This window comes from Lonchura striata, chromosome 1, assembly GCF_050655825.1.
Source record: "Lonchura striata isolate lonStrDom1 chromosome 1, ASM5065582v1, whole genome shotgun sequence".
In the NCBI taxonomy this organism is placed as follows: Eukaryota; Metazoa; Chordata; class Aves; order Passeriformes; family Estrildidae; genus Lonchura; species Lonchura striata.
This window is the reverse complement of record NC_140703.1, coordinates 44078327-44091560: the sequence shown is the minus strand read 5'-3', so window position 1 is coordinate 44091560 and position 13234 is coordinate 44078327. Positions and strand designations below refer to the sequence as shown.

The 13234-nt window shown below is 39.5% G+C and overlaps 1 protein-coding gene across 1 annotated transcript; it reads left to right on the top strand.

Annotated features, from left to right (window-relative positions):
* The first annotated feature begins 933 nt into the window (after window positions 1–933).
* On the top strand, window positions 934–13214 carry LOC110470043 (stromelysin-1-like). The gene is made up of 10 exons (XM_077790865.2): window positions 934–2394; window positions 3143–3384; window positions 3474–3622; window positions 3938–4063; window positions 4580–4741; window positions 4862–5018; window positions 5811–5944; window positions 6415–6574; window positions 7808–7908; window positions 8968–13214. The coding sequence occupies exons 1-10, from the start codon at window positions 2287–2289 to the stop codon at window positions 9066–9068; spliced, it is 1440 nt and encodes a 479-aa protein (XP_077646991.1). The 5' UTR covers window positions 934–2286; the 3' UTR covers window positions 9069–13214.
* Window positions 13215–13234: the final 20 nt, after the last annotated feature.

Below are 13234 nucleotides of genomic sequence, written 5' to 3'. Positions count from 1 at the left end.
CTACATTATTAGTTAGTTTTAAAATATGAATTAGCAATTTTTAAAATGTGAATTAGCAATAACTTTTGTGTTAAGGTTAATAATAATAATAACAATAAATATGTTGTGTTATACATTATATGTCTTCTGTTATATGTCTTAGGGTGGGGCGATGGGAATGCATCCAAGGCAGAAGATTAATTCAAGAAGAGGAAGAGATAAAGGCAATCCTAGGAGTTTACCCAGACGATTTCACAGGTTGTAAAAACAAGAACATAGTAGTTTTCACAATGGCTTTTTTAATATAAAACCAGAGATTGACATTATATATTGTGCCATTTGTGGGTAAAGTCACCTCAAAGAGGTGACAAACATCAAAGAAGGTCTATGTGATTATCTCTCAAGATAAATGGGGAATAGTATCAAGAAAAGTGAGAAAGCTTGACAGAGTAGCAAAAGTATGTACTTGAGAAAGCTGATAACCAGAAAACTATATAAATTTCATTCATATCTTCCTAGATGGTTTTGATGCCTTTTAGTAGCCCTCTTATTAGAAAGAAAGATGAGTAATGAAAATTTAAGTCCTGGAAAGTTACTTCTTCCTTCTAGTACAGATGGAGACACTGAGGGATGAGAAAAAAAGAGTTGGAAGGCTGTGGGGGCTGTAAGTTCCAGAAACTAGTTCTGCAGAGAGGTGCTGTCAGTGTGCAAACTGCACAGGAGAATGCTACACCAATTTTTTGGATCCATCTGGTACACCTCACATAACTCTGTGAATGAAGTCATTACCAAAATCTCCCTCAGGGGATTGCTTCCCCTTGACTCAGCTGGCCCATTTCTGGGTCATTCCCTGAGCCTGTCCATCTCCTTCCAGGACAAGGGAGGGGTTCTCTCCCTGGTGGAAATGCCTCAGGTAAATATCTGTTCTTAGGGTAAGAATTCAGTCCTCATTTATCAGATAATCCTTGTGGAATCCCATCAGCCTTGCTTCAGCTGCCCAGACCCAGCAATCCCTCATGTCCTGCCTGTGGAAGGCTACAGGGATGCTGTGCTCTGGAGATCCTTCTGGTACCAACACAGTGCTCTTCAGCAGGATATAATTTCAGCAAATACCTCAAGTGTACAATATATTGCTAAACTCTCCTTTCACATCTCTATTATCCTGGAAGGTCTGTGGAAGGGAGTTTATCTCCCTGCACATTCCAAGTCTCACCTGCTCCTCAGCGCTGCTGGCTTACCCAAAATCCTGTGTCAGCCCCACAGAGAAATCTCAGATATGTAAGAAAGAACATCTCTTTTCAGGACTCCCATCCCCACGGCTTTGTCCTTGTCTGTGGAAGTGCATGGAGGTTGTGACTGGGCATGGAGGAAAAGTGGGCCCAATGTAGAGTGGGTCTGCTGTTGAGTCTCAGCAGTTCTTACACCAATGGCAGGAAGGGACAACGTAGGAATCTCTCTCTGACAAGAACAGCCATCAAAGAGTTTGATCAGTGCTTTTTAAAACCTGAGTGCTTTTTAAAACCTTACGGTATGTATCAAAGGAAGACAATGTGAAATAAAGTGTTTTGGCAATAAGAATAGTGTAAAAACTGCTGAATAAAAATAGCATGAAAATATCTTGGCTCAATTTTTATAAGTTTTACATATGCTGGGGAAAGTGCTTTCATTTATTTGTGTTAATTTCACATTTTTCTGCAGAAAAAAAGGATCGTTTCATCCAAGTGCAAGCTGCTTTTAAAAAATTGCATAAACAAAGCATTGACTCATTAAGCAAGGAGTTATAGCACTGACAGGACTCTACCAAAGGGAACAATGGTGGCACAAAAATAGCCCCCCCCTCCCCCCACAAAAAAAAAAAGGTAGAAAACTAATTTCTGTTTGTAGTCTACAGTCCTGTAACATTCTGTGAATATTTATCCCTTTAGGCACATCAACAACCTTTCTGAAATCAATAATATCTTTGAATGGAAAGCATTAAAGAGATATGCTTTAAGTTTTGGAGAGTAAGATCACATTTTAACAATTAAAAGGTTAGTAAGCTCATTAAAAATATTTACAGGTCTATTATTTTCTCATTAATCATATTTCCATGTTGCAAAACCTGCACAAGGGTGGAACCGGATGAAAGACAGCACTGATCTGTTTTATGGTAAAACTCTTGTTTTGCATGTTCTGTTGCTAACTAGACATTGTGAGAATCAATGAGTCAGGGATTGGAAAGCTTTATAAAGCAAAAAAAAACACTATATAAAGGTGAACCAGGTGTGTGGCAGACTACAAAAAAGACTTCCATGAAGGCTAGTGGAAATGAAAGTGGGAAATCTCCCATTTCTCCTATTATCATGTGCAGCACTTTCTTGTGCTTTTCCTGCAAATAGAAGGCAGACAAAGGAAGAAGGCTTGCAGCTTATCCAGGTGAGGAAGGCAGAGCTCTGGGGAGATGTTTAGGTACTGTTGCACATCCATGGCAGTCTGTGTAACTGGTATCGAGCAGCCAAAGAGCAAGTAGAATAAATAACTGATTGAATATTTCTCAAAATAGGTGTGTGGTGAGAAAGACTACTTTAGCACCATGTTATTTTACTTTTTTTTAGTGACCAATTAAATTCGATGATGAATTCTTCTGTGTTAGTTTTACAAATAATTAAATTTCTGTGTCAGGGGTTGGTTTGTAGTTCAGGTAAAAATGTGGTTATTTATATGACTTGTGATATTATGAAACATATCTCCTCATGAGGTAAGTTTAGTATATTTTCCTGAACTAATACTGTCTAAAATGTGGGGAAACAGGATACAACTACTGAAAATTTATATTCAGTTATGTATTTCAAATTGCTTCCTTTAAAGGATTCCAGGTAACCTTGGGGGCAGGGTAAGTGAAGGACACACTATCAGAAAATAATCTATTAAACAAATGCTAATTTTAAATGTATTTTGATAACTACAAAATGTTTATAATGATAATACAATGGAAAAAAGCTACCATTAAGAGAAAAATATTCATGCAGGCTTTAACAAACTATTATCCATGCTGCCATAAAACAGAAAGATAAGTAGCAAAGAATACATGACTGACTGGTGTTAATTTAATGTCTTAAAAGCTTCAAAAGCAAACATCATTGATTGTTCTAAGCTTTGGGTTTGTTTGGGTTTTTTCCATTAGAATTACCTGGAAAATTATTATGGCTTTAAGAAAGATGGAGAACCTTTTGTTTGGAAAAGTAATAATGCAATGACCCAAAAACTAAAAGAAATGCAGGAATTCTTTGGACTGGAGGTGACAGGAAAATTGGATTCTGGCACTTTGGACTTGGTACAGAAACACCGCTGCGGAGTCCCTGATGTAGCTGGGTTCTCCACCTTTGCAGGAGAGCCAAAATGGACAAAACATGTCCTGACATACAGGTAATCACAATGGAATTCTTCATGTCAAGACAGTGTGAAGTACAGGGTGAGTGGCAACAACACAACTTGTTCTCTCCTGTATTTCAAAGGATAGTAAACTACACACCAGACCTGCGTCCAGCAGATGTCAACGCAGCGATCGAGAAAGCGTTACGTGTCTGGAGCAGAGTGACCCCGCTAAGATTCATCAAGAAGGACAGAGGAGATGCAGACATAATGATCTCCTTTGCAGCCAGAGGTAAATCTCTATGTGACCATTAGGAGTTATTGCCAAGTTACTGCCTACATGGAGCAGCTCACCTGGAATGATTTCTCCTGCACATAGCACATGTGGAGATCAATGTCCAGTTGAACAAGCAGACAGAAAAATACAGCCCTTGCTCAAGGTGCTATGGTTACAACTCTTGACAGGCTTTGGGGGAGGGCATAGAGGCAGATGAAGAGGAAGAGGAAGAAAATTTAGGGAGCTGCCAGTAGTTCACTGAGTCTATACCTGCTGTGTGCTGCTCAATGTGTGCACCTTAGTCAGCTGTGTTTGGGGTTTGCTTCTCAGGTCACAATGACTTCATCCCCTTTGATGGCCCAGGAGGCTCCCTGGCCCATGCCTATGCACCTGGCAAGGACTTTGGTGGAGATGCTCACTTTGATGAGGATGAAACATGGACCAAAAGCACAGAAGGTAGGTAATTCAGTTCTCCAAGCCCTTCCTGAAGCAAATTGCACATGGAATCAAGGGTGCAGTGTCTGTCTCCTCTCTTTCTTAAGAAGTGTTTAAATTGCCACTGATTTGAAGGAGCATATGGTTTGCATAGTTATAAAAAGCCTCTGAATCTCTGTTTTAAGAAGTTAAGGCCCCAGCTCAGCTTCTGCCATGCACTGGGGGGAGCTTTATTTGTAAGGGTGGCCCACTTTTTCCCACTCCTCAAACCTCTTCCTCCACAGTTACCTCACTTGCACTGGCCCAGGATCCTTCTTCTACATTGAGTTCTGCAGGATATACACACTATTTCCCCTATAATGATTCCATTATTTTTACTTCTGACCAGAATTTCATCTCCAACCAAATTTCCCACAATAAGTTTGTTTGCTTGGGCAAGCAGTTTTGAAAGCTTCTGCCCTACCTTATGCTCTTCATGTTTTTCAGGACAAATACAAAGACAGCTCTCCTGTTATGTGTTTTGTTTGATGTTTTCAGGCACGAACCTATTTTATGTTGCTGCGCATGAGTTTGGTCATTCACTGGGACTTTCCCATTCCAAAGACCCCAATGCTCTGATGTATCCAGTTTACAGGAAATTTGACCCATCAGTACTCCTTCTTAATCAGGATGATATTACTGGCATACAGTACCTCTATGGTAATTCAAAATTTTTCATCAACTTCTGCCTGTAATTTCAATGACTTCAGATACCTTTCTGTACTGGACATACGTCAATGAGTCCACACTATAATTTCTTCCATAAACTGCTTCTTTTAGGATCATCTCCCAACACAAACAATGATCAAACAGAATCTACTGGGATAAAAGACCCAGCTGAATCAAAAGATCCTGCATTGCCAAATAGCTGCAGCTCTAATTTGACGTTTGATGCTGTCACCAGTTTCCGTGGAGAAATAATGTTCTTTAAAGACAAGTAAGTCAGATTCTGAAAGTAAAATACCTGAGTGCCACTTTTTAAATTATGCCCCACAGCACAGAAGTATAACTTTAATTAGAATATCAGCCATTTCAGACAGGAAGACAAGACAAGGAATCAGAAAAAAAGATGGAAAATAAAAACAAAGATGGTGGTGGAGAAATGAAGAGAGATAAGTATAAGGAGGAGGATGACCTTTGGAACAGGGGATGCTATAAATAGAGTGGGAGAAAATGACTCCTCTGCAAACATGTGCTGTTTTCACTTCAGGCTATAAGCAAGTATCAAGTGTTCAGCATTTGGGAGAGTTCAGCTTTGGCAAAACACATCACAAACTCTGGGACACTTCAGAGCCTCTTTGCTGTCCTTGCTTTGAGAGACCTGAGGGCTTACCAGCCCTGATAAAACACCTGCTTGAAGAGCCCCTGTAGTGAGGATTTAGTATATGAATAAAAGCAAAGGAAAATTGGGGTTTTGTTACCCAAGTCATACCACGTATCAGCCTTGTGAAACAGGTCTTTCTAAGCTCCACTTCTGCATAAGGGGAAATAAATGTTTTGACAAAACAGTTCATCTGACCTATTTTAGATGTCTACATCAAGAAGAGAGCTATCCCACCATGGAAATAACAGTCTTTACATTAAGTTTACAGGGAATGTAGTGTGACTAACTCAGGCACATAGCTGGATTTGATCAGATAAAAATTGCCCTGGTTTCATCATGTGGTTTCATGCATTAGTGAGTGTGAACATCCAATTTTATTTAAAACCTGTTCTGTACTTACACAAGGCATATTTGGCGCAAACATCCAGCAGTCAGAACAGCTGATTTTGAGTTGATATCTTCATTCTGGCCACGGCTGCCACCTGGTGTTGATGCTGCATATGAAATTGCTGAAAAAGATGAAATGGTCATTTTTAAAGGTAAAATGTTGTCTTTTTATTTTCCTGTGTTGTCTTCCCCAGTAGCCTAGAGAGTTTGCGTCTGGCTTCAAAAACACTTAAGTTCTTTCTGTAGGATTCTGCAATCTTGGATTTAGTCCAATAAATTGGTGTGTTTCAATCACAGAAATAATAAAATTATTGTCCAAGTAAAAGAACACATATCTTATTTTTTAATATCCACATTGAAAATTTTCCCTGCCAAAATAAATTTCATTATTTTTTCTTCTGGTAAATTTTCCATTGAATTTAAGAATGATACTAGTATTAATATGAAGAAAGACTGAAATTTCAGTTTTCAGAAAAAGTAATGTGGAGGACTATTGCTTTTGTTTTTTTCTTTTTTGTCTCTAGAGCTATTTTCAGTTTCAAGTAACCATCAGTTTTCATGAAAAGATTGTGTCATTTTCAGAAGAAGATTCTCACAACATGTTACCAACTTTTGTTAATAGGGAATGAATTCTGGGTTGTGAGAGGAGATACCATACTTCCTGGATACCCCCAAAACCTCTACAACCTGGGTTTTTCAAAGGATGTTTCCAAAATTGATGCTGCTTTTCATAATGGAATTGAGGGGACAACATATTACTTCATAGCAGACAAATTTTGGAGGTAATATTTCCTCTGGTACTTTTCTAAATGGAAGCAAACATAATCACATAATCAATATCCTGTCATGATTTAGGATGCATTAGTCAGACACTTTGGGTGATCTCTTTCAGTGTCACAACTGCCTGTAGAAAAATATTTGAAAGGAGGTGGAGCAGTGCTTTTAGTTTTCCTTTTAGTTAATTTAACAGTTCATTTGTTTATTTGTTTGTTTGTTTTCATTTAGCTGTCTTGGTTAAAATGTCATTGTACAATTCCACAAATCATCTCAGGAAATCAGGCAGAAGTTCACTATTCACATACCAAATAAGTTCCTGTGGAGTACAAAGGAGAATGTCACCCACTTTCCAGTTACTAACAGAAAGTTCCATAAAGTTGCTGATAAATACCATGTACTGCAAAGAATTATGTGCTGTGCATGGTTATTATTCTTTTCTTTTCAATCCCATCCCTACTGCTCAAGTTTGTCTTACAGGACATACAGCCAAAGAAGGTGCTCCTGTAATGGAAACAGTAAACAACCTGAATTATTTTAGATTAACAACAAAACTTCTTTTACCTTCCACCACAATGTCCAAACAATTGTATATACAAAGATCACTCTAGAGAATCACTCTAGAGAATTATTCAGCCACATATCTGTACTTTAAGCAGAAGATCAGACTTCCCCATTTTAGGTCAAACTCTCGTAACTTGAATGATTAAGAGTTTGATCATTAAATCTCCTGTTAAGGAAATTATAGAAGGCAAAAGCTTTTACAAGCCTTCTTATTCCAGCACTGATAGATGAACCACATTTCACCAAAAATGTAATAGCTTGCTGTATATAACTTAAGTAAATTGACTTAAAATACCTTACAACTTCAGAAAAAGCCCAGATTTTTCCTGATAAACCTTTCTTACAGAAATATAATGTGAAAGAAATCTTTTTATAATATATTATATATCACACCTTTAGGCATGGTCTCTTAGAAAAATAAAAAACAGATTCATGGTGATAGTTGCAATATTAGGTATTCTTAGGTGGAGTAAAGAGAACCAATTCATCCATTGCAGCTAATAAAGTGATAACAAATTTATGGCCAATTGTGTCTCTTTCTACACTACCAAATGGCACTGAAAATCTTCAAGGAATTTGGTTAGCTGTTGATAGGTAGAAGATAATGAGCTGAGAGGAATTAATCATGAGTTGTTTGCAAGTTTCACTGACTTCTGTTTGTTCATCATTTTTCTCAGTTATGATGAAAGAAGTCAGTTTATGGATAGGAAGTCATTACTGATAAGAGATGCCTTTCCAGGAATCAATGGGAAGATCGATGCTGTTTTTCAACAAGAAAGTGAGTAACTATTCTTGCTAAAATCTATAAGAAATGCTCAATGGGATAGGGTGGACAGTGCTTAGGGAGATACAGGCACTTCTACATGCTGCTCAGAACCCATAGGATGACCAACAGGACCCTGAAGCAGTCACATAAAACTCCCATGCTTCACTTTACCCCCTTGAAAAATGGTGATGTCACCTTTGGTGACAGCTGCACATCTGGAAAGGCCAGCTCTAAGGGAGAGATGTGTCTGTATTCATGCTGATGTGCACATCACACCATGAAGTTCAACACTCCACACAGTGACATCTCAGTAACGAAAGGTGTACCACTCACAGCCTGTCCCTCTGACATAAAACAGTCAGCACCAGCTTCTCCTGCAGGAGGGTGAGTGTTACTTAGACATGGAAATGCTGGACTAGACTTGAGTATACATTCACACTGCCACATGTCGCAGCTTCCCAGTTGCCTCCTTGCTTCTCATCTGCTGCTCACCCAAACCCTTGCAAGTTAATTGTTTCATAGCAAATCTTACTTCTTCATCCTAAATGAGTCTCACACACAGTGCTGAGACACTCCACTGCCAAGAGGGCAGTGTGGACATGACTAGCCCAGGCTGGACCTCTCCTTCCCTGCACGGTATCTGGCAGCACCCATCAAACATCCTGCTCACACCTTGCTGTGCTCTGTGCCACACTGGTCTGTGTAATACCTAACCACAGGTGGCTAGAAATGCAGCCTGCTGAGGGGGTGCAGCACAGCTGGAGTGTAAGAGCAGATATTTTAAACTAAAGAAATGCACAGGATACATCCTTTGCAGACTGACCTTGTGGGGCTCATCAAGTACATGATGCAGCGCGTGCATGGCTGGTTTGCTGTGGAGTGTGTCTCCATGCTGCTGGGCCATGTGTTGCAGAGGTTACACCTGGGAGTAGATGCTGTTGGCAGCATAATTATATCCAAAGGTTGCTTTGAGCTCTTTGAGGATGTTGTTAAAGTGTACTAACCATTATATCTGCAATATCATAATTCATCTGGTATGGGTTTTTATTGTTTGTTTTTTTTTTTTTCTAGACTTCCTTTATTTCTTCAGTGGAAGAAAGCAATTTGAGTTTGACCTTAATAAGAAGAGAGTTACACGCTTCCTGAAGACAAACTTCTGGTTTCCATGCTAATAAAATGAAATCTGTAATGGTGTTGGAAAGAATGTACTGTTCTTGTGATAGAAAAGCTTTTCCTTTATAACTATGTAAAATGTAAAGGTACTTCAGCACCAGTCAGCAGGTATCAGTCCCTGCATAACCTGTGTTTCTTTAAATAACAGAACAGTATTTAACATATCGATGTGCGCATACATATGTAGTTAACATGAGCCTGGCTAGCTTACCAAAAAACAACACAGTTTCTACTTTTGATACAAAATTGTGATTGTGATTATTATTTCTGACATCTTCTTTTCACTCTTCTTGCCATACAACACCCTACACAGAGCCCTGCCTGGAGCCAGGAGTTCATGAGGAAGAGCATCTCTCTTCCTAAAGCTAGGATTACTTTCAACCTGTTTTAGATATTTCAAAGCTAAGCAAGAAGACTTAGTGCTCATAGTTACAGTGAGACATATAGGAGTTCCAGAGAGCAATCCCTCCCAGCATGAGGGGTGTTGAGAGGTAGAAGTTCTTTTCTTACAATGACTGGAGAGGCAGTTTATGTTGGACAACTGATTATACAAGGCTTAATTTAAGTGTGACGAATTCTACCCTAAACTATTCATTGATATATGCAATTTCCTGCACAGTGTGCTCTCAGGGAGGTTGGAGAAGATGACCCTACTGTTGTCCCTCCCAACCTTACCCATTCTGTGAGCAAATGCTCATTTCCACAGACATAGGAGCAGAGGGGCACACTGGCATGTAGGGAAAACCCAGGCACCACTGACCTGACTCTGTTCTCTCCAGTTTTCCCTGGGAAGTGCCCACTGGCAGGGGGACCCCCGTCATGTGTCAGTGAGAAGGTTCCCATCACCTCACCTTAGGGGTCGGGGCTGACAAGGATCAGTATCCCGGGTAAGAGTATTTGCACTTTTCCTACAATTTATTTTGTCATGCTCAAAGGGGACTATGGAAATGCTCAAAATTTATTGTAAGTTGGTTACTAGAAAGAAGAAAGGCAAGGAAATTAGAGGATCAAGATAGATTTGGGAGGGAAGGGAAAATAGGGGATAAGTGCATAAGAGGGATTGGTTCTGTGCAAACAGACTGTAGTCAGCTGCTTCTTTAGCCATGCCCTGCATGTTTGATCCTGTCTTCTCAGTAAATCATTCCTTGTGTGTGAATGAGATCTTTCTGTGTGAGCTTGGGTGAGGTTCAAGCTGGACTGGCTGCTAGGGAGCTTAAGAGAGCCAAATGCCAGCAGCTGTAGCATGTCTGCAAACTACAGGGCATGAATGCTCCTGGGGATACGGGAGGTGCAAGGCCAGCTGCTCTCCTGGGAGGGCTGTGTGTCTCACAGCAGCTCCTGAGGGTCTCCACACTGTGTTGGTATTTCCATATTGATGCTTCACCGTGGGAGAGAAGTTCTCATCAGAGGGAGGTGAGAAATGGGGTGGTACCACGACTCCTGTTCGTATTTGCCCAAGCGCTCCATGGTTTCTTTCTGTCATGGTCTCTGTGGCCAGTCTCATGGCTCTCTGGGCCCAGGGGGCAGACCTGAACCAGCTGCCAGCTCAATACTACAGACATAATCTACCTGATGCTGAAGCCACATATTGCTTGAGGCCCACAGTTATTCACATGGACAGCTAGTAAGATCTAAGGTATTAGAGAAGGTATCCTCTCTTTCAGGCATGTAAAAATATCTCTCCCAACACCCCATGTCCCTTCCTCATAAAACAACATCCCTCCAAAAAGGTTAACTACTGAGAAAAAATAATTATTCTATTTGATCCTGCTTCTCCATGAATCACAGAATCACCGAATGACTGAGGTTAGTTGGGCCACCAGATTTTATCATGTTCAACCCTCTCTGTTCAAGGCCACCTAGAGTGGGCTACTGAGTCTCTAGATGGCTTTTGGGGATGCTGCTTTTGCACAAAGGAGAGACTCCACCACCTCACTGGGCAACCTGTGACAACATTCTCTCACTCTCACAGTAAAATAAGTGTTTCCTGATGTTGAGAGGGACCCTCCCATGTTTCAGTTTGTGCCCATTATCTCCAGTCCTATTAGGACAAGGTGATTGTATTCTATTTATGCATAAAATTGTACTACAAGATTGCAATGAGATATTTCTACACACTTTATGCAGCCTTTTTTCTGATGCATTTTTAAAACCCCTGGTAGCAGGGCTACTCAAGTGGGGCACTCCAGTGACTGAGGAATCTTTATCTGAATTTTATTAGGGTCAAAAATGTATACTGGCATTGTCAGACTTGCAAGACAAATACTGCTGCCACACCTGCTGTAAAGGTGGCAAACAAGGCTTTGCTGTCCAAGCAGAACTAAAGGTAAATGATTAATTTTAATCACAACACCTCAAAAAAAGGAAATTAGTTAGTAGCTCTGGTCAGTGTCTGATATTGCTGAGGTCAGAGAAGTAGGTTCAAGCCTTGTAACTTGAAAGTTTCTATTGAATTGATCAGAAAATATTTCTGTGCTGTTTATTTATTTCTTATTAGACTCATTGTACTGTTCCTGTTTTCTAATTCTGTATTTCCTTCATGTGTCTGGTGTGGCTTTTTGATTGGTCTTGCAGCTGCAAGTTTTAATCAGTCCATGGTCTCAGCTACAACAATGAAAGTTAAAAAGATGCATGAACATCTCGGCTCACACTTTATAGTGTTTGTTTGGTTGTTTTTTGTTTTTTTGGGTTTTTTTTGGGTTGGGGTGTTTTTCTTTATTTGGTTTTAGTTTTTGTTCATTTACTTGTTTTGGCTTCTTCAAGAAGTTTCTAACTCTTCTGCTTTGAATAGTTTTCTTTTGTTGTTCCTACTGCTAATGTTCTTCTGTGGTGTCTGTGCTTTGCACATCACTTCCATTGTGGATATCAGCATGAGACCATGTTCTTTAAAATGGGATAATCTCTTCCAGTGCTGATCTATCCAACTTTCTTTTGGAAATATTGTCTTTCAGATGATATTATAGCTCTCAGAACAAAGCTGGCTGGTCCTAGACCTTTCATTATTGCTTTCTAGTTTTCTGGCTGTCACATATTTATCCAACTAGTTCTTCTTTGGGGGTTTTTGAATTATTTCTGATTAGTTGGAGCTCTTTCTTTATCTATTTCTGTGCACACAGATAGTCATACCAATTGTGAATATGAAGTCTTAGATCTGTGGTAGAAGTAGAACCTAGCTGACTTGAGTACTATCTGTCTTAATATAGTTTAGCTGGTTTAGTGTCATATATTGATATAATTTTTTCTCCACAGTTCTTACTTTAAAAATCTCCCATATCACTAACAAGACAGCCTGACCATTTGAGTGAAAACAGGCTTTTGAACTGAAGGTGATTGACATGTATTCAATATCCTGTGCTCTTCTAAAATACAGTTTGAGACCTAGGCTCAGAGTTAAATACATTCTTTGTCTGTGGTACACTTTGTCCAAGCAATCCAATTATAGTTTTCTCAATCTTCTAAACACATCAGATTTTCCATGTTCTAGCCAATTTCTACCCTATTTGCATAAAAACTTGCGTGAAGACAAAAGCATCTCTCACAAGAAACGTCACTCTCGAATTCAGATCACAAGAATTTCTCTGTTTTCTTCTGTGTTTTACATATACTGATCTTATTTGTTAGAGTTTCCACCCACTTGTCTTGGAGGGTATTTTGCCTACATCTGAATGTATATATTTGCCTTTTGCTTTTCAAGGACTCCATAGCACAACCATCAGACACAATTAAGAAGGTCCAACATGGATGTCCCAACACTATCTAACTAAGGGGAAAAACTGTTTGGCTTGCAAGTTCATTTTCTTGCTATTTATTGTTTTTCTTCAGTTTCATACATTCATCCCACCTAGAAGGGACAAATGACCTTTGATATTTTTCTTGGCAGGATTACAAATATATGATCAAACGAGGTGCTGACCAGAACTGAAAGACATTGTGTAGTGACTTAAACACGCAGACTAAGAGCAGAGAGTTTACCACCTCAGTAAACCAGACAAAGGTAACTGATAAGTCCTGGCAGAGCAGAGTAAGATTAAAATGAGTCCATTTAAATATTGTCTGCAATAACTTGTTCTAGTGAGATGTTTGGTTTGGTTAATGGAAAAGCTGTGGGGGGAAAAAAGCTTTCTCAGTAGCAGAAGCAGAGGGTTCAGAAGAGCTGCAACAATGC